The sequence below is a fragment of a genome, unplaced genomic scaffold, assembly GCF_019419815.1.
Source record: "Pyrus x bretschneideri cultivar Hongxiangsu unplaced genomic scaffold, Pyrus_bretschneideri_v1 Contig23, whole genome shotgun sequence".
NCBI classification, from domain to species: Eukaryota; Viridiplantae; Streptophyta; class Magnoliopsida; order Rosales; family Rosaceae; genus Pyrus; species Pyrus x bretschneideri.
The window spans coordinates 4,209,598-4,230,468 of record NW_025999535.1 but is presented as its reverse complement, the minus strand read 5'-3'; the positions used below and the strand labels follow the sequence as shown (position 1 = coordinate 4,230,468).

At 36.9% G+C, this 20,871-nt stretch overlaps 3 protein-coding genes across 5 annotated transcripts; 1 reads left to right on the top strand and 2 right to left on the bottom strand.

Annotated features, from left to right (window-relative positions):
- Window positions 1-560: 560 nt before the first annotated feature.
- Window positions 561-8,265, bottom strand: LOC103928804. 3 transcript variants are annotated; one of them, XM_048585610.1, is made up of 10 exons: window positions 8,074-8,265; window positions 7,754-7,919; window positions 6,312-6,836; window positions 5,891-5,995; window positions 5,710-5,795; window positions 4,498-4,922; window positions 3,849-4,024; window positions 3,575-3,657; window positions 2,058-2,191; window positions 561-1,164 (listed from the first exon to the last, which is right to left on the bottom strand). In XM_048585610.1, exons 3-10 carry the CDS (start codon window positions 6,672-6,674, stop codon window positions 671-673), a joined length of 1,866 nt encoding a protein of 621 aa, XP_048441567.1. In that variant the 5' UTR covers window positions 6,675-6,836; window positions 7,754-7,919; window positions 8,074-8,265; the 3' UTR covers window positions 561-670. The 3 variants fall into 3 exon arrangements, with proteins under 3 accessions (XP_048441567.1, XP_048441568.1, XP_009336165.2); XM_048585611.1 differs by having other exon boundaries at window positions 7,754-7,891; XM_009337890.3 differs by lacking the exon at window positions 7,754-7,919.
- Window positions 8,266-14,180: 5,915 nt separating this feature from the next.
- LOC103928802 (homogentisate 1,2-dioxygenase) lies at window positions 14,181-17,338 on the top strand. The gene is made up of 8 exons (XM_009337888.3): window positions 14,181-14,641; window positions 14,736-14,815; window positions 15,159-15,326; window positions 15,499-15,674; window positions 15,890-15,959; window positions 16,058-16,212; window positions 16,521-16,604; window positions 16,941-17,338. The coding sequence occupies exons 1-8, from the start codon at window positions 14,181-14,183 to the stop codon at window positions 17,160-17,162; spliced, it is 1,416 nt and encodes a 471-aa protein (XP_009336163.2). The 3' UTR covers window positions 17,163-17,338.
- A 589-nt stretch (window positions 17,339-17,927) lies between these two features.
- Window positions 17,928-20,871, bottom strand: LOC103928801 (basic leucine zipper 34-like). Its single transcript, XM_009337887.3, has 4 exons — window positions 19,625-20,871; window positions 19,192-19,282; window positions 18,957-19,083; window positions 17,928-18,465 (listed from the first exon to the last, which is right to left on the bottom strand). Exons 1-4 carry the CDS (start codon window positions 20,272-20,274, stop codon window positions 18,272-18,274), a joined length of 1,062 nt encoding a protein of 353 aa, XP_009336162.2. The 5' UTR covers window positions 20,275-20,871; the 3' UTR covers window positions 17,928-18,271.

The window sequence follows — 20,871 nt, the reverse complement described above, 5'->3', positions numbered from 1 at the left end:
CTAATGGGTTTGGACTTTGGTGCTCCCAAGCACGGCAAAGTCTCCATTATTGAAGAGTCTTCATGAGCCTTGTGGATCTCTGCAACCTTCCACACCTCAACCCCTCTGGCAAGCCTCCGTAAAATCACGTGTCTTGGGTCATGTGAGCTTTGTAGGTGTTGCATTTAAATGAATGGTGCCGAGCGTGTTGTGGTATATTTTCTTGTTTGATATGACATGATAATTAATTAAAACTTATGTAAAACCTTGCTTTGAGTATTAATTTTTCTGATACTAAAACAACACAGGTATTGAAATTATTCCAATTTTCAAGTCTTGACTTCCAATGTTTATTGATGCACATGGAAATTAAAGAAAAGGGCGAATTCCACATTAAAGTTTATACTAAAATACCTAAAAAATCATGAATTAATCAATTATTGGGAATTAGTCGATCCAATAACCGTCTTTCCCTCTCCCGATTTATGACTTCTCCCATTCCAAGTAAACATGTCACTAGCGTAAAAATTGAGCTTCATGACCTTTTCAGGCACAACTAGGAGATTCAATGCACTTTTCGATTTCACTAATATAAATAGATTAATAAAAGAATGATATCTTGATTTTGATTGCTTGAGCTGCAAGGAAACAAAAGAGTTACAAAATATGATCAGGCTTCGTCTCCATAAACTCATCTACTTCTCTGTTCAAAGTTTGATTGTATTCTAGCTGAATTTTGAATGTTGGTCTGCAAAAACATGAGCAAATCCCTCTCATTTTCTTTCTCTAAACTGGCATAAGCATCCACAAAGTACGAAAACTCTGACCCGTACATATGCACCGCGCACGATGCTTTGTAAGTTAAGAGCTGCAACTCACCCGTTGCAATCTCCGAGGTTAGCGTCTGGTGGCTGAAATGACGTGTACGCCACCATCTGCAGCGAAATCTCCAACTCTCTCCAGATTTTCCCTCTATAAACATTTTGGGGGTCCTATTGAAACAAACGGAGTAGTGTTCTTTATGTTCACCTTCATTTCCGTTCAGACACACGGACATTCGGTCCTCATCATACTGAGAAAGCTTCAGGAAACATAAAGCAAATTCTCTCCAGGTGTTGTAGTCTGCATAGGTTGCATCTAAATGCAAAGCTATCATTTCCAGTAGACTCTCGAGACTATATTCATCTGCATTTGAAACAATAGTTTCTCTTAAATTATAAAAAAGTTCATATAAAACATTTTGTTCGTGAGTGTCAAAATAAAGTTAATCAATACGATGAAGTACAGTGTCTTTTCAAAAGAATGAGATAAACTACATAAACAAGAGGTGTATTAATTCCTAAAAATATATAGCCCAAAAAGACCAAAGACAGAGAGACAAAGGATTTCCAGGATTCTCGGAAATAGGACCAAGTTTATTGTTAGTCACAAACCGATTTTGTAAGTCGACGAGACATTTAAAACCTTGAAAACTTAGAAAATGAGGAAGACTATTAAGTTCCACAGCAAAATGATCAGGGATTTGAGAAAATGAAGAAAATAGAAATTATCTGTATAATGGAGAAGTTGGCACCTAGGGAATTCTGGTCATATACTTACAAGAAACTTGGTTTCAATTCCAAACCATGTGAAGTTCAAAGCGACTAGTGGGATTAGACGGGTTCAAAGGGATTTTAACAATTGGAACAGCAACAAATAAATTACGTGTTCTACAAAAACCTTTTACTAGTAAAAAGAAAAAGTTCTAGCTAAGGAGATGTAATCATGTCAATCCTCAAAGTAACTTCAAAAATTTCTAAACGCTCGATAAGGGGTTTTACATCTTGAGACATTTTATTCTTTAGGTTTATTTCTTTAAGAGAATTGTCTGACTTAAGAGAAATGAAGAATTCTCGAAATGCTCCGTTAACTGAGCTAGAGAGAACCCATGAATTTATAAGATTGCTCCTCAGACGATATATCTTTTCTAATTACATGAATGTGAAATATATATAATTACATGATCAGCATGTAATGTTAGTGTTCTGTCTGTTTGCAAGAATAATGGGCATATGAACAAGCTGAGAAAAATCACGTACCATTTTGATGCAGTTGAACAAGTTTTGCCAATGAATCGTAACAGGTTGGATCATTCTTTAAGACATCCTCAAAACAGGTAGAAAGAAGGGCGCTGTTGTAACGATCAAATTGCTCCAAAAGTGTAGCCCTTAATCTGCCCAACGTGTACACATTAAATCTTTACTGTCGTGTGATTGGTGACAAGACCATAGAGTAATAACTAGCATGAGAAAATAAATCCATATCTCACAAACAGAACTAAAGCAACAAAAAGTTAAGCAAATATTTAGAAATGAGGTAGTATTTGAATTATTGGAATGAACCTTGGAATAGAATGCGCATCCATATTCCATGGGAATACTCCAGGTTTGGTTGACCAAAACCAAAACCACAAATAAGCATTCCTATACAATGTCACTCCATCAAAAGGATGGTTGATACCGATGTCTTTCTTGTAATCGTGATTCCGCCCATTCAAAGTTCGGTTCAACAACATACACTACCTTAAGTCATTAGTTATTTTTACAAAAAGAGATCCAACTTCACCAATGAGGGTCCAATATAGGAACTTTAACATGCAAATGTTGAATGGTAAAAATTGCTTAAAAAAAAAAAAAAAAAAAAATCAAAAGTCCTGAAATTCAGACTCTAATACATGGTCATTTTTTTTACAACTGCTGTAAGCAGACAGCGTATTTTGTTTCAACTAATCTAACCAAAATTCAAGATAAGTTATAATGCTCAAGAACGAGATTACCTAAATGATAACATGTTAATACAGTGTCTCATAGCAGGGGAAAAAAAAAACACATCACCAGAAAAGCCATCACTTTAACAACACAACTGTTAGTAATTGTAAGACTTTTGAAGAAGGAATTCCTAGGATCTACTTTCTACCAGAGCTGCTGTAGTGAAGCCAATGTTGACCTTTTAGCGCTGTTCAGAAAACCAGACCTACCCGACTTGTCTGACCAGACTAACTCAGAACCAGCTTGCCGCCAGTTTCTTAACTTAGAAAACCATTACCCAACTAATCGACAAAGACCAGGAAACCAGTCCGGAGTCGAATAAGTATGCTTACTCTGTTTTTCTTCTTTGAAGAAAACATTATTTTGAGATTGTAAATGCTGTTTTCCAAATAAAGTGTGCCTTATTCCTATACAAAGAGACATTTCTGCCCTTGATTTTTGTTAAGCTCCTTGATTTTATTTTCAATTTCTTGCAATCATTTCTTTCGGTGCTGTCATTGTTATTTCATTCAACTTCTTCATCCTAGTGACAAGTTAGCACCAATTAGTCATTTATTAACGTATTACCAGTATCACCACCTCCAACTTCACTGCTATGACCAACCGCCACTGCAGCAATCATTAGTCAAATCCTATACAGTCATTTCACCTTTTATCCCATGTTTTCTAGAATCAATTTAGTAGAATTTCCTATTAATTTCCATTCATCTGGTGCGCTTTCTAACTTATATATTCAATTCACATTCACAATCAGAGATAAAAAAGAAATTTGCCAAAGAAATCAGTACCGAATTGGCAGTGCAGTATTTGGACTACAGCAGTTTTCAATCTCATTGAGGGCTTCTTTTACTTGACCTCCAATCAGCAACAGCTACCACATAAAGAAAAAGCCTGAGAAGAGAGTACTTGAGTTTTGGCAGGGTACCATAAGCTACAACTATATCACTTGGTACTTAAGTACATTAATAAAAATTATAATAGGGTTGCCATAACATTAGCAACTAGAATTTTATAAAAATCATATTAAGATAATGTTCTTACTTTACTAGAACAAATTTTTACCTGTACCAAAGGAAGCAAGGCCTGCAATACTGGGGGCGTGGAGTGAAGAGCTAGCCTTAAATACTTCACTGCACTCCTAAAAGTGTCATTAAAAATTGTCGTCTGTGAATTCATGAAATCCTCCCTATCTGTAGATTCTGGCAATCGTATGGGAAGTAACAGAGATTCCAAGCCCTCTGAAATAATGAATGACAAATCAGGTATATATCATATATGTCCACAATAACGAATAGAACAAAAATATACTTAGGAAGTTAATAAACACCTAAGAAAATACAGAGTGAATGGAAACAATTATTTGTTAATTGTTAGTAAAAGTAACAGATGTGTACTACAAACGCGCACATACAATACGTTGAGTAATGGACGCATTCTCGTTACAACCAGTATCTGGTAATTGTAGTCAAGACTAGCAGACTAAACAACGCATGTACTATTTTGAACTGTGCTAATTTAAATCAGCTGGAACTAGATTATAAAACTTATACCTTCCCCCTTTATAGCAACTGCATTTACAGAAACTCTTCATCATGAATATGGATGAGATAAGGGACAATGTTTATATTTCCTTATACAAAGAAAGAAATTCAACGATTGAAAGCCTAACACATAACATCAAATGAGAGAATGCAGGAAACTGGTTACTCACCAAGGGCTTCAAAAACGGGAGCATACTGCATTTCACCATCATTTTCATTTTCTGTATCTTCATCAGGGTCCGCATAGAAACTTTGGGTCCCAAAGTTTGGTTGAGAATTTTCTATCTCCATGTCATCGACCCCCATAGATATATCTCTATGTATGCCACCGTCGGCACCAATATATGATACTTTATCATTCATTACAGAGGTCTCTGAACCACATTGAATGCCAGTACCAGCCTCGTGAGTATTACCTGCATAATGCCCCTCTGAGTGTGGAAGTAGTTCATTTGATTCCCTCGCAGTGTAAAACTGGTCGGACTCCCTCCATTTCATTTCATTTGGAAGATTGGAATACCACAGTTGCTGGTATGCCAATCCTACAATCATCATTAACAGTGGTTCATTTCCAAACTCCTTTAATTGTGTGAGACTGGAAGAAAAAACAAATATAATTGATTAGGTGATGTCTTGCATATGGTATCTCTTAAAAGCCACCATATTTGCAGCCTAAATCAGATAAAAAAAAGGAAAAGGTAATTCAAAACTAATACGGAAAATTGAAGACTCATTTCTGCTAACCAACAAGCCAATTTTGTCTTTTGTTTGTTAATGTCTGTACTTAGCCAAATAAAAGTGGCAGAGAAAGTCCACCTATAACAAATATCAAGGATATAAAAACTACATGAAAATGAATTACAGACGTGAGATGCAAAGAGACACAACAGAGACACAGGAAAATAAAATTCTAGAAATAAAGCATGGCATAGTGGGAACACAAAAAAAAGTATACGTTTCCCTACTTACATAACAAGTTCAAGTACAATTCAAAAAAGAGAGAAAATTTAGTTATCAGAAAATTCTTTCTAAAAGTAGCAAACTCAACATGTAACTTTAAAAAATTTGGACACACACAACACGTTGTCAAAAGGAAACAAGAGAATCATAAGTCAAAGGGTTGGATGATACCCTGATAAAAAATTGTTTGTTCTATTCATTGCCTCTATTGAGTAAAGATAAAGAACGGCCAAAAATTTCTTGAGAAATCATAAAAATGCAAGTCAAATGCAGCATTACTCAAATACATAACACATGGGTTTCCTGATTCAATGTTGTGAATGATGAACTAGCAAAAACAGCATTCAATAGGATAACAGTACAGAAATTGCTACCATATGCAGAAAGCTGCAAAGGAGTGAAAATATAAGACTCATACATACATCACGGTAGAGTGATGGGCATGCTCATCGTAATTTCCTTCAGTAATCAACAAAGTAATACGCTCCAGTTGAAGCGCATACCGGTACTGCTCAACAAAAAGAAAGTATGAGTAATCAGTATAAATATATACCGAAATTAAATGCATAAGCCAGGTAAAATCATAGCGAATATAAAACAAACCTCAGGCGAGTAACCTGCCATCGCATTCCTCCCCTCCCAAACAGCATAAGCTTCCATAACCTTATAAGCATTGGAATCCAAATGCTCAAGCATTTCCATCAAAACCTAAAATACATTACCAAAAACCAACAATAAAATTATCACTGCTAAAGGGTTATTCTCAAAACAATCAAATTATTCAATGGGCTATTTCTCCCTAGATAAAAACACTTAAAATTCAATACTTTATGAAAAAAAACCACCTAAGAACTCAATTAGAGCATGAAAAGTGGATAATGATGGGTTTTTTTTTTCCCTAATTGAGCCTTCAAAGTGTTTTTCGATAAAACTTATAATTATCAGAGGGCTTCTTCTAATTTACTACTATTCAATTTCGAACACCAATTAAAGCCCAGAAAGCTTCACACTTTAATCTCATTACCCAATACTTGAACCGGTTGTTCGCCGGCGACCTGTCTTTCCGGCTGCCTTCCAACAACACGCTCAGGACTCCGCTGGCTTCGACCCAGTTGCGCTGCTTGACAAGCTTCCGCAGGAGCTTGGTGAGCCGGGCACGGTGCTCGGCTCGGGGTCTTGTGGAGCCGACATCAAGGAGATAGGAGGGCTTGCTCAGGGACAAAACGATTCGTTTGAGAAGTTTTTGAACATGGGGAGGCACTGCGGGGTGAGTTTCATCATTGTCGGACTTTCTTTTGCGGCAGTTCAGTTTGCTTGGACTGTTTGGAGTGTTTTGGTGCGGTTGTGGTGAGTAGAGTTCGGGTTCCGGTGAGAGAGCGTCAGCCATGCAGAGATCCAAGTCGCCAAAAAAAAAAAAAGAGGATTTAAGTCGGGAGGGTTTTGGGTTTTCAGAATTGGGCTGCTTGGAGTTTTGTTGGGCTTTTTTGAACAATTAATGCCCTGCTTCATATGTCACCATTGATGTTGAGAATTGGTACGCTGATTTCACCTGGAGAATAACAACCACCTCAAAATGAATTTTAAATATTTTTAATTTTCTCCAATATCTTAACACAACTATTTCACCAAACAATATTGCTTGGAACAAAGTCGAATAGTTAGAGATCATATATTACAATTTCTTCCTATTCTTCTTTGTTTCGTAATGAACAATATATCAAAAAGTCACAATTTTTTAGCAAAAAAAACAGTCACATAATTGTTGATTACCTCCATACAATTCATATGTCTGAGTTCTCAGACTCATAGCATACATACTATTCTTCTTCTTCTATGACAAAAGCACTCGCATTTATCAATCAACACTTACATGAACAACAACATGCCAACAAAAATTGACTTGAAAAAACCTCGTTTTCATATGTTATATTACTTTGCTGATGTGATGTACTCAAAATAAATGGTTAGATTGGCCCAAGTGTTATGTTTTTCATGTATAAACTGATAATGTTTGTGGCGGTGTCACTCTTCTTGTATATACCAGATAAGCAAAAAAATCAACAAAAACCCAGAAAAGCAGCTCACAAATGTAATTATATGAATGCAAGAGGACTCGGCATCTTACTTATAATATCAGACTCATGTCTATGATCATGATGAACTCTTTACGATCCAAAAAAAATCACTCTTTTTTCTTGATATACAACTCAGGCCAGGAAACACTAAAACACAACCCCTAAATCCAACTGAATCAGATGTAAAACAAATTCGAATATAATTTTCTAAATTCAGATTAAAAAGAATCTATTTGTTTGGGGCAGATGAAATTGCAGTCCCCAGTCAAAATTTCTAATGGTTAAATTGGATTAGACAAAATCATGACAATTTTTCTAAAGCAGATTTTGACATGGAATAGGTCAATACGGTAGGAATCGTTTCAGAGCGTCCGAGGAATCGTCCAATTACCGTCGGAAAGCATGAATCCGAACAAAGCTCCTGGGTTATAGGGAGATGCTGTTGATGTGAAATCCAACATGCAAAGGTTGAAGGAGAGGAATTTCACGAATCTGAATATACCTTAACTCAACGAAAACACGAAGGTACCTGAAGAACTAAAGCTTCAAGCTTCAAGCTAACCAGTAAAAAATCAAGCTTTCTAATCAGAACAAACATGAATTAATCTAATTCAGTCAATAAAAAAATTAAAAAACTGATACAAATCATAGCACAAATACACAATTAATCGATAAACCCAGAAATTTTAAATAGTGTTTTAGATAAATTACCTGAAATTATCGGCAGCTCAAGCGCGGAATTGGAGGAAAGAGAGAAGGGCGTGGACGGTGGCTTGTGGCGCAGCTGGTGATGCTTTGTGAAGTGTGAGCGGGGTTTACGGCGGGTGAGCTGGGTATATATGCCTGGTGATGCTTTGTGAAGGCTGGAGAAGACGAGAAGAAGAAAGGGGTTAAGCTGGGTTTAGGGCGGGTAAGATTGGCTGGATAATGGGGATTATGGGCCGTTGGGTTTTTTCTTTTCTCAATTTTCTCTCTCTTAATAGACACGTGACTTCTTCTGACTGGTTAATTAATATACACGACATGATCCTTCCCACACTATATCACAACACACAAGACTTGGGGGGTGTATTCGATTGAGAATTTAAGATACTTTAATGGATTTATAAATCCATGGATTTTTATAGAGCTTAATAATTAATTAAAAAAAGATTTTTCACCACCGGGAGTAGAACCCGATAGATCAATAGTCCCAAGTTTAATATTGCTACCACGGATTTGTGATATCTTTCCTTCACTAAGGGCTAGTTTAGTATTGATGTGCTTTTTAAAAAAACTTCTGCTATGTTGTGAGAATAAACAGTTGTAAAATAAAGTTGTTAAGTGTTTGGTAAACCTTTTTTTTTAAATGAAAACTAATGAAAATGACTTCAAATCTTTGCATTTTAATGAAAAACCCTACACTAACTTTATTTAATGATAAGGATAAAAAATAAAAAATAAATAAACATAAAAAGTAAAAATCGCGATTAGTGACGTCTGTAAAAAAGCAGTTGTCATTCGCTGCTTCCCCGGTTGGACCAAGGAGGCACTCCAGTCCTCTTAGGTATGATTCTAGCTCCATTAAAGGCACTCCAGTGGCAGTAGGTAGCTGCTAATCAATCTAGTGAGGGAGAGAGTGTGTGTGCATGTAAAATAAAGGCGAGCATGTAACTAAGGTAGATTTTGTTAAGTTGAAGAAGATTGAATAAAAGATTGGCCAAGCTTTGTTAGAGGGTGGAGGAGGAAGCGAAGAGACAAGAAAAATCGATCGGTTTGTGATTTTTGTGTTTGTTTCAGTTGTCGCCATAACTAATATCAACTTCTGTTTTCTTCTTCTTCTTAATATCCTTTGTGTAGTGTCCCCTACCCACCCACCCAAAACTCCATCAGACCCAGATTTCAAACCCATATTTGATCCAAGATGCTAGAAGACATTACTAGCAACATATTACAACAAAACCAAGCTAATACCTCCTATTTTCAAAGGTTGTAGCTCGATTCCATTAGAGCAACTCTCACCGAGAACCCATTGCTTGGATTATCCTACTTCCCATTACAGAATTTAACATGCAATGATACCATAGGGATCCCCAGCTTGCGCAGGTCTTGCATTTGGTTGTTTGAGGTCTCAATAAAATTGGAATTTGTGGTGATGGTGCTTGGAGTTCTTTTTGGCTATGGTGGTTTAGAGAGAAGGCAGATGATAAACCAAATAGTCAGGATCTTTCTCCAGGTCAGCAATGCATGGTAAAGGACTCTCCAAGTTAGCTACACAAGTTGGATACTCTTTAAACTCTTCAACATATAGAAAGGAATCACAATCCTTCCTTATCTAAAACTCATGTGCAACTTAGTTTTGAATTTCAAATGTAATCAGATGATATGTTTATACTGTAACCAACCTCATCTTGTAATCTCTATATAATGAAGTCCATACCTCACTCATAATTAATTGAGTTGAGTTTATGCAATCAGTATTTACAACCCTAGCTTAAACTCTTTCAACAGAGAATTCGAAAAGAGAGAGATAGTTCTGGAGTGTTCATGGGGGAAAAGGAAAAGAAGAAAGAAAAGGGGAAGAAAAGAGAGTGGGCGGGGTTACAAACATAGCACAATAGTGTAGTACTGTTAAATTTCATAAAAAATGTAGTAAATTTCATAAACAGTGTCGTAAGTTTTCATAAATAGTGCAGTAAGTTTCATAAACAGTGTGAGGACGCATAAGTCCGCGCGTCAAATTTGTTTTAAATTTTTTTTAATATTAAAATTATGTCATTTTCATTAAAATTTAAGTTCTTTTGTCATTTTTATTAAAATTTGAGGGTTTTTCATTAAAATTTAAGTCTTTTTAATTAAATAAAGTTATAGCATGATTTTTTATTAAAATATACTTAATCTAAGCCCTTTTCATGAAAGTTCCATTTTTTTAAAGTGCTTTTAATAATAATAAAAAAAAGTGTCTGAGTATTTGGTAAACTTTTATATAAATTGCTTTGAATATGTTAAATGACTAAAAATAATATAGTATTTAACGTGATATAATAATTGTCAAAGACAATAATGCAGGGACACATATTGTATTTTTGTAAAACATGTGGGAGTATACTTGTTATTTGAAAAGTTCACTAAATGAGTATTGATTACTATGATTTGGAAGAAAATAAAAATACTTTTTTTTTTGTTTTACCAAATACATTTAATGTTTCTACTTCCATTGATAGTAGTTTTTTTTTTTTTTTTTAAATTTATTTTACCAAACACATTTAATGTTTTAAATTTTTTAATAAGCTGCTTCTTTTGAAAGCACCACAAACCCGAACACCAACCTTAATTATATTTAAACAAAAACTGAGTCATTTGTTGGTTTATTTATTTTTCTACTAGGAGAGTGGTTTATGCACAATTTTTCTCCACATTTTGAAAAAGAAAATTTTATGGAATCTATAAATCGCCCTGCACTTAGCTTATCCGCTACACTCATTATTTTTAATCAAATCAACATATTTTTAAACCCAAAGTTACTTCCCAAACCACATTCTAAACCAAATTCACCATGTAAATTTATATTTACACCTATTTAAAAAATAAAAAATCAAACTCAAAGCATATTTTCTCTCTTTTGACGTTATATCCCTTCAACTTGGACCAACGTCCATCAGTTCTAGTACAATCGTCCTGTTCGATGGAAGTTCTAAGCTTTCAAAATCTTCTTCATGTAATTGCTTATGAGTATAAGATTTATTTATGCATTTCTCTCAGGTTGGTTTCACAGTAGTCTTAACTGAGTTCAATGATGATGGAATTTGTGAACTTTGTTGACCAAAATTCCTCACCTTTAGAACAGGGACGAAGCTACAAATTTCTTTTAGTGGGGGCATCCTGAAATTCAACTAAGAAAACCTTATTATAGTATGACTTATACACAATATGATAATATGGATGCTTTCAAATGATGATGTAGCACAATTTCATGTTACAAAAATTTCAGTATAGTAGTGGAAAGTGGAAAAGTGGTGAGAAAAATATTAATACATAATAGGCAAGGGTAGAGCCAAAATTTTTTTTGTGGGTGGGCTAACTAAAAAACTTACCCCAAAATCAAATGATATATATTTTTTTGCTACATACATATTGTATGCAAAAATTTAAGTTAACTTTTGTATTTGAAGACTTAAAATTTGCTTGGTATGAACTCAATTAAGCTTCGCATTTGCATACCGCAAAATTTACAATGAATCATCAAACTTCTATATATATATATTTAGATGCAAACACAAGAAGAAGATACAAAACTTGACATCTCAATTACAATCACACAACTAGTACAAAGCAAAACAATGAAAGTAGATGTAAAGGCAATATTAAAAAAAAAAATTGATTGTTTTACCAAAAAAAAAAAAAAAAAAATTGATTGAAACTTATATAAAGCTCGCTGAATCAAAGCAGAATAATCTTGAACAAAATGGCATCACAATTTCCAAGATAATTTTTATATTTCTAGTTGTGCTACATACACGCTAGGTTAGTTTCATTAAAAAATATTTCTTCTTGCAGATTTTTTTGTCTATTTTATTAGACTATGCAGTAAAATACATATACAATTATACATATTGCCACAAACTTTCCCTAGGCTACAACCCATCGTAGCCTTTGGTATTGCTATGCCATTGGGTGGGAGAGGAGTTTTTCAGTTTGAATTACAGAGTAAGAGCACTTTTGCTCATATAATATTTGACATGAAGTATAAGTGGTATGAAGGTATGTTGGATATTAGATGCATATATTTTCTTCGAAGATAATGCGTGTGTATTATACAACTCTAGTCAGCAACTTAATAAACGAATTACTTGAGTGGGGGCATCTGCCCCCAGTGAGCCTTCATTGGCTCCGTCCATGCTTCAGAGCAACATTTGGTCCACATAGATGAAGGAAGTCGTGAATTGCTGATATTATTTTTTGAGAAAATTCATTAGCTGTAGTTATCTCATCATTTCCATTGGGAACAGAAATGGACCCATCATGCGGTGAACAACATTTTTCTTTGACATAACAGTCTTCATATCTTCTTTTGACAAAGATTTTATTGGACACCCTTTTAAAAAATAAAAAAACAAAACTCAAAGCATACGGTCTCACATTTGATGTTCTCTCCTTCCAACACCAAACACTTGCATTTGTTGGAGTTTCCATCACCTTCTACAGCGTTGCTCTAAAAAATTCTAAGTTGTCTTGCGTGGTCATGTCAAACAAGCCGTCCCTTCAAAACTACTCTCTTGCAATACCCTTTTTCCTTTACAACTCCCTCGCTTTCTCAAGTTAAAAGCTTTGGCATAAATCCCTTTTTCCTTTCTTTTGTTTTGCATACATGCTCAGTTTAACAAAGTCCTTTTCTGTTGTTTTGCATACATACTCAGGCTAATAAAGCTCCTAGAGTCTCACATCGATTGGGGGCAGAAGCTAGAGACTATCCTCAACTATAAAAGGGGACCACTCTCCTACAACTAATTCCTAATGTCATTAGGGTACTTAAACTTGTGTTCATAACTCACTAATGAAGTTTATGCTTGAACCTATGTATTGTGTAAATTCTTCACTATTAATGAGAACTCCTCAACCCTCGTGGATGTAGCCAACTAAGGGTGAACCACGTACATCTTGTGTTCACTTTCCTATCTTTGTCTCTTTACATATTATCCTCACTAGGTGACCGGAGTAACCTTACGAGGGTCACAAGCTTAACACTTTACGTGTCTCACTGATTTTGTGCATCAACAAGGTGCAAAATACACTGCTTCCTCCTGTAAGGCAAAATAAAGTTTCAAACTTTGAAGAAGAAGAAGAAAGCCAGAGAAATTAAAGGTCAAAAAGGGAGAAAAAAAGGGAGAGGGGAGGGAGACAATGGGACGAAGAAAAAAGGTAGAAAAACGGGAAAATAAGAGGGGGAGGGAGAGAGGGGGATGGAGAAAAATAGAGAGGTCTTGAGAGGAAGGAAGAGGTTTCCAAAGAAAGAGAAAGGTAAATTAATAATAAGATACTAATAAATATGGATTAAATAATATACTATTAGAGTTTGGTAATTATCTTACTTCTTAATTCGACATTGTATCAAAACTTTGTTAAATCATTCCAACTCAAGCTGTGAAGTTAACCTAGTCCGAGATAATCCACTAGCCTTTATTCTGTTGAGAGTAAGCTGCTGATTTCGGCCATGATGTTAGTTTTTTATTCATTCAATCCAAATTTTTATTAAATGGAAGTATGTGCACAACATGTGAGGGTAGTTCGGTCTCTTTATTCTTTAAAATAATTGAAAACCATAGATTTCTAGAATGTCAACATATGCAAATCTATGTGAATCTATAGTTTTTGTGTCTAAAGTCTAACGAAGCGACATTTTGTCCTTAAAGGAGAGTCAGGTAGTATGCACGTGATAACAGTTAATATTAATTTCGATAAAATCTATAGAAAGCTAACGGTAGGAGATAATTGGCCAAAAAATTTAGTTTAAATCTTTGATTTTCTAATTGAAAATTTTGAGGGAAATCGAAAGTTAAATGAAAACTCACGGCAGTTTCCTATTCTCATGAAACCGAATGGCACGTGATCCTGTCTCAATTTCCACTCCCTCCAAAATCAACTTCCATTTCCCCATACGACTCTCCAACTGATGAGCATGTCACGTCATCACCATCGCCATCTTTCTTTCCCAAATCCAATCCAAATCCAAAATCCAAAATCCAAATCCAATCCAATCCAAATCCAAACAGAAGTTCTGTATCATATACACTTCGTAATGCTACCTGTAGTAACAAAATCCACTTAATCCGGAAGCCCCGATGGAGCATCAGCAATCGGACATCAAAAGCAACGGCTCTTTATCCTCCACCTCCTCCTCCTTCTCTGACCTCCAGTACCAATCGGGCTTCCACAACCACTTCTCCTCCGAAGCTCTCCCCGGAGCTCTCCCCCACGGACAGAGCAGCCCCCTTCTCTGCCCGTACGGCCTCTACGCTGAACAAATCTCCGGCACCTCCTTCACCTCCCCTCGCAAGCTCAACCTCCGATCATGGCTCTACCGCGTCAAGCCCTCCGTCACCCACGAGCCCTTCAGGCGGCTCGAGCCGAGCCACAGAAAGCTCGTCTCCGAGTTCACCCAGGCGAACAGCTCCACCACGCCGACTCAGCTCCGGTGGAAGCCCGTCGATGTACCCGAGTCCCCCACCGACTTTGTTGAAGGGTTGTTCACCGTGTGTGGCGCCGGGAGCTCGTTCCTCCGCCACGGTTTTGCTATTCACATGTAATTTGTACTCTGTGATTTGCTGAACAAGTATATAGGGTGCTAAAGATTGAATTTTTATGCATGTTTTGATAATTGAGGGATAATTGTGTAGGTACACTGCCAACAAATCAATGGATAATTGTGCGTTTTGCAACGCGGATGGCGATTTCTTGATCGTTCCCCAGACTGGAAGTAAGTGGTTGATTTATGATGATCAATTGCAACTCTTTATTAATTTGTTTCACCATTGGGCGCTTAGATTTTGTTGGTAAATTACCAGTTTTTCAGTAGGTGGCCGATATTTCATCGCTATGTCATCCATATTTAATTGATATGGGGTTGGTTTTTAATTTTGATCCGTTCAGCAATTGGGATTTGATTTCTGATCATTTTAGCCAATTTCCCAAGTTCATTAGGTGTAAATTCTATTTGAATGCTGAAGTAATTAAGGGTCGTCGATCTTGGATTGAATTTGGGTTATGCAATGATCAAAGGCATCATTTGTGACACTCTATTGTCGATTGTGGTTGTGTAGGGCTCTGGATCACTACCGAATGCGGAAAGTTACAAATTTCTCCTGGTGAAATTGCTGTATTACCTCAAGGATTTCGTTTTGCGGTTGATCTGCCTGATGGCCCTTCGCGTGGTTATGTGGCCGAGGTTTTTGGCACCCATTTTCAACTCCCTGATCTTGGACCAATTGGTAGGTACACCTCATGTCCTCATGCCCTCTTTCGGTTTTCACTTTTCAGCAGTGACAGAATCAGCGTAGAATGATTGCGATTCTTGAATCTCAATCCAATAGAATGTTTGTTATTATTTTGAATGTTTTCATTATAAGTAGGCTGTGAGAGTGTAATTTTGATTACATGTAGGAGCGAATGGTCTCGCTGCTCCAAGGGATTTTCTTGTTCCCACTGCGTGGTTCGAAGAGAGTTCCCGACCTGGCTACATCATTATACAGAAATTTGGTGGTGAACTCTTTACTGCAAAGCAAGATTTCTCTCCCTTCAATGTAGTTGCTTGGCATGGCAATTATGCTCCATATAAGGTGAGTTATATTGTTGTTGCTACATTCCTACTCATGTTTAAGAGTTGTTGCCCTTTTTTTTTTTTTCTTTTCTTGTTTTTTATTTTCATCGTTTGTGTTCAGTTTATATCACACAGAGGAATAATTACCCTAAACTAATTTGTCGATATGATTATGGTATATGTACTCTCACCTTCCCAAGACCCGATTTGTAAAAAAACCATATTTTCTTGCAGTATGATCTGACTACGTTCTGCCCCTTTAACACTGTTTTATTTGATCACGGTGATCCATCGGTGAATACAGGTACATAGAAAATGGCTTTTCCTTTTTCCCCCATGTATTTTTCATTAGTAAAAATATGTGTCACTTATCATGGCTGATCTTATACCGTTGTGATGCAGTTTTGACAGCGCCAACTGATAAACCTGGTGTTGCATTACTTGATTTTGTCATTTTCCCTCCGCGATGGTTGGTTGCTGAGCATACATTCCGACCTCCATACTATCATCGTAATTGTATGAGTGAGTTTATGGGTCTCATCTACGGTGAATATGAGGTAATACCATGAACATGTTTACTACAATGTATCTAAATATAAACTTTGCTTTGAGGGTTTGAAGGAGCTCCACATACCTTGTGCTTTGAAACTGAATTTAGGGCCAAAAAGAAACCCTCCTAGTTTTTCTATAAATGCATGGAGAAAGCAGCTGCATTGTATATTAAAAATGTTATTTAGTTACTATGAGATGAAATAAATGTGTTGTCGTGACACTAGATGGGTGGTCTTCTTTTTGTTGTAAGGTTTGAGGGTCATCTGTATGTTAGACTTAGCACGGAAGAATTAACACGTATTCTTGTTTTCAGGCAAAAGCCGATGGTTTTCTTCCTGGTGGTGCAAGCCTTCATAGCTGCATGACTCCCCATGGTCCTGATACCAAAACATATGAGGTAAACCTTTTTTATAAACAGTAATAAATAAAAGATGCTATTTATTCTACAACCAATGAGAAATTATGGGTGGCGCAACATATATTCTTGTTATGGATACACAGGAAAACAAACTACATGTTCACACCCTTTTTCTAGTAGTATGGAAAGAAAGGCTTGATGTTCGCTGAATTTTTTTTTTTGGGTGAATTCACCGAACTGATATGGTTGACTGGTTCAATTTTCTTTTCCTTGGTGTTGATTGACTGGATTTCGGTTTTCACTTGTTAGTCATACAATAACTGTAAATGCTCAATGATCAGTCCTTGCTTAACACCGACTCTGTTGGATTCACAGGCTACCCTTGCGCATGGAAATGAGGCAGGACCATTCAGAATCACTGATACTTTGGCTTTTATGTTTGAATCGTGTTTAATCCCCAGAGTATGCACATGGGCTCTTGAGTCTCCTCTCATCGTTCATGATTATTACCAGTGCTGGACTGGACTGAAATCACATTTCACACGTGGAAGGGTGAATGCTGAAGACGGAGATGTCCAGAATGGGAAGGAGGATTAAAGTGGAGACTGCCATGGCTAGTTTAGACGAATTGAAACTATAGCTTATACAAAGACTGTAAGCAATACAACTCTACTGAGTAAATAGTACAATAATACTAGTGTTAGTGTACCAAATATGCTTATTTGTAACCACTTCTGTATTAAGGCACTCTGCAATGAATAAGTCTTTCGTTACTTTGGAGCTTCTGTCAAGTTTAAGAGAGTTTTGCAACATCCTTGTACATTGACATGATCTGGGCTTTAGATTTTAAAGATCAACAAAATTGCTTGTTTACCGCTCGAACGGCGTTGTAGGTAAAACGTGACTGTTTGAACAGCTTAGAGACACTACTCTACGACTGTTCGAATGCTCGTAGGGCTCGTTAGGCTGTATGGCTAGTACAATACTAGATTGAGCATTGTATTTAGAAAGGACTGGCTGAGACGGTACTCTACATTCGAAGGCGAAAATCAGATGGTAAAATTTGAAAGATACAAAGCCAGACTGGTGGTAAAGAGATTTCTCGAAAGCTTAAGTTTTTTGGGCTAGTCGTAATCTAATAATTGACCAGTTAGGTTAGTGCCTCGAACTTGAAACGATGTTACTTGAAATAATGCATTACAGGTCAATTGTCACTCTTAAAATCCGAAAGTTTTATTTTCCTTTGATATAAGAGATATGCTACGCAGGATTAATCATTTAAAGCAAGAAGGGAATTTAAACTTATGTAAATACGATGGAAAACACACCGCTTTAACAGGACTAAATTTATATACTTTTATATTTTTCTTCCAAAAGGATTCAATAACATAAACAAATAACGTCACACATTATTAGTCTAAAGGGCTAAGAAAAGCACAGAAAAATGATACAACAAAGTGGCCGACCTTCCCAACAAAAACAATTGATTACCGAAAATAAAAAAAAATTGTTTTCAGCATCCAATCCAAGCAGTCCACGTGTCCATGTTATAGCCTCCAATCTCATAACCTTGTCACGGGTCGCACATAGAAAGCATACAAGTGGAAACACTACACGTGAAAGTAAGGCCAAAGTCAGCATTGTATGCCACCATATCATATATGCATCTGCATGCTGCATTATATTATATCATCAAATCTTCAGCTTCAATTGAGGATTTGCTGCTCATTGTGATCCGTACAGACCATGATGTCTGGGTTTGATTGCTGCTGCTGTTGTTGCTGTTGCTTTTGATGCTGCTGTGCGTTTTGGTTTCTTTGATTACCCATGTTCTTTAGGGTTTGGTGGTGATAGACCTGCCTTAACCTCTCTATTTCCTTCTTTAGTGCCTCTTGATGAGCTGAAAAAAAGTCAATCGAAATAAAAATTAGAATAAATTCTTGGGATTTGGGTAAAATTCATGTTATATTTGGTTATGTTCCCATATAACGATTCGAAATTTTAGACTAAAGTTGTCAAAATTATGAGAGGTATATTAAGATTTTGATACAGAAGAGAGAACTCACTGATCTAGTCAACTTAGTTAAGTCAGGTGTGCAGATAACAATTAGGGTTAATAATAATAATGCATAGAATATTGAATAGAAACACAAATTCCCACTTTTTGTTTGAAGGGATTAAAAGGTCTAAATCAATACTTTTTCCAATTAAGGAAGTTGGACAGTGATAGGAAAGAAAGGACTTTTGCTGATATTCCTTTGAATTTGCTCTCAAGTGGAAAAAGCACCATAAGGTGAAGGTTGAGATAAAGGGTTCATGCATGCATTATCTTCACAACACTAATTAAACAATAATTAATCATGGTTTATTTTGAACTCATATCTTAATTACCATCTTTGAAAAGCTTGTCCTGAGCCAAAGCAGCAATCCGTTGCTTGAGAGTACTATTATCAACGTTTAGAATCAACCTCTGGTGGTCTAGAAATGCAACCCTTGGTGACAGTGCCGATACCTCCGACTTAATCACAACACAAACAAGTTTAATTAATTAAATTATTCACCAAACCAAATTAATTACCAATGATAAGGAATTAAGCAAAGCAAACTAATTGATCTTCTTGTATACCTGTAATGTTGTAACGCTGCGTTCAAGCTCTGAAATATATTGCAACTTTCTCACTCTCGACCTCTGTGCTGATTGCCGGTTTGCCAAAATCCTACAATCACAACCCAAAGTTGTTTTTAATTAATAAGCTATATATATAGTTATAAATTAAGAGTTGTGCTATCCATACACATTTTTTTACCTTCCATATCGTTTTTGCTAATTTTTTTTTTATTATCTTCAATTCATTCGATCTAACGGTTGAAAATTGAGAGGTGTGAGGAAGATAAAAAGAGTGTGTAAATAGCACCAAACATAAATTAACGACAATTTGGCAGCAACCAATTTTGCAGATCTTATTTTTTACGTGACAGATCTGGTTTAATTGCCCAAACCATGCATGCAAAATCCTGTATAACAAAATTGTTAATGAAATACATTGTTCTGAAATTACCTTTTGACCCTCTTGGGGTCAGCCGGGGAGGTTGGAGGTGGCGGGTGAGATTGAGCATTAGCGTCAGCCTCGCACGACGAGCTTTCAACCTCTCCGGGCTCAGTTTTCGGCTGCTGCTGGTCCAGATGAACCATCAATGGCTTCTTGTTATTATTATTGTCATTGTTAATATTGTTTTCGTCGTTATTGCTGTTCTGGTCGGACGGCGTGGACGGGCTGGAAGACGAGACGGTAGGCGGCACGGTCACCGACATGTCGTCAGAGAACATGGACATGAGCTGCTCGTCGTCTAGCCTGTCGAAGCCGAGGTTGTTGGTCGATCCGTGATGATGCATCATGGTGGCGGTGGGGTTCCTGCATTCTTCGTCAAGTATAAGCGGGGACTCTGAGAAGGCAATGGAGTCGCTCGCCGACCTCCGGTGCGCCCCGCGCCTGGCGGAGGAGAAGTCGAGGAACTCGTCGATCCAATTGTATGACGAGGATTGTTGTTGTTGTTGTTGGTTCGGTTGGTTGGAAGAGGGTTGGACGGCGGCGGCAGAAGTGGTTGTGGTGGTGGTGGGGATGAAATTGGCCATGGCGGGTAGCCTTTGGTGAGGGAAGGATGGCCAATTCTGTGTCATGCTTGGTATTTTAGGAGGTAATTGTGCCATTCTCTCACTGTGACCTCCCCAACCAAATATAGCGTACCCTAAAATATGTGTGTTATTAGAGAGAGAAACCCAAAACCCAAAACCAAAAGCCAGAAACCAAATCCCAAGAAAAAAAAAAAACAAAAAAGAAAGAAAAGGGAAACACCGCCAACAACCAACCCAACAAACAACTTACAACTGCAATGATCCCTTAATCTTTAGGGCAGTCCTAAAAAAAGAGTAAAGAGAGATATTAAAGGGAAGTGAGCAGGGCAGCAGGATTACATGGGCAGCCGCAGGAAGAGCAGGAATCCGAATGCAACATGCAGCTAGCAATAATCATAAACATAAATGAATGAGTGGCATTTTCTTTGGATTTTTGGGGACATTTTTTTAAGGCCCTGAGGTTTTGGAGAGGGAGGGAGGTGGGTCACATGGGGGTGGGGATATTAGCGACAGCTAGCAACAGCTGGGGAGGGAAGAAGGTGAGGAGGATTGGGGTAGGACTCCCTCCAAAAGGGTTTCGATTCACTACTGGAAAAAGTCTCTCACCACTGCGTTCTCTGCATAGTTTATTAACTGAAGGGAATCAGCCCCCACCCCACGTGCCGATATGAC

Coding starts and splice junctions, on each gene's coding strand:
- LOC103928802 (XM_009337888.3), top strand. CDS start 14,181: ATGGAGCATCAGCAATCGGACATCAAAAGCAACGGCTCTTTATCCTCC. Junction 14,642..14,735: donor CACGGTTTTGCTATTCACAT/GTAATTTGTACT, acceptor ATAATTGTGTAG/GTACACTGCCAACAAATCAA. Junction 14,816..15,158: donor GATCGTTCCCCAGACTGGAA/GTAAGTGGTTGA, acceptor GTGGTTGTGTAG/GGCTCTGGATCACTACCGAA.
- LOC103928804 (XM_048585610.1), bottom strand. CDS start 6,674: ATGGCTGACGCTCTCTCACCGGAACCCGAACTCTACTCACCACAACCG. Junction 4,025..4,497: donor TCCCGTTTTTGAAGCCCTTG/GTGAGTAACCAG, acceptor TCATTATTTCAG/AGGGCTTGGAATCTCTGTTA. Junction 3,658..3,848: donor CCTTGCTTCCTTTGGTACAG/GTAAAAATTTGT, acceptor TTTATGTGGTAG/CTGTTGCTGATTGGAGGTCA.
- LOC103928801 (XM_009337887.3), bottom strand. CDS start 20,274: ATGGCACAATTACCTCCTAAAATACCAAGCATGACACAGAATTGGCCA. Junction 19,084..19,191: donor GCAGCGTTACAACATTACAG/GTATACAAGAAG, acceptor GTTGTGATTAAG/TCGGAGGTATCGGCACTGTC. Junction 18,466..18,956: donor GGACAAGCTTTTCAAAGATG/GTAATTAAGATA, acceptor ACTTTTTTTCAG/CTCATCAAGAGGCACTAAAG.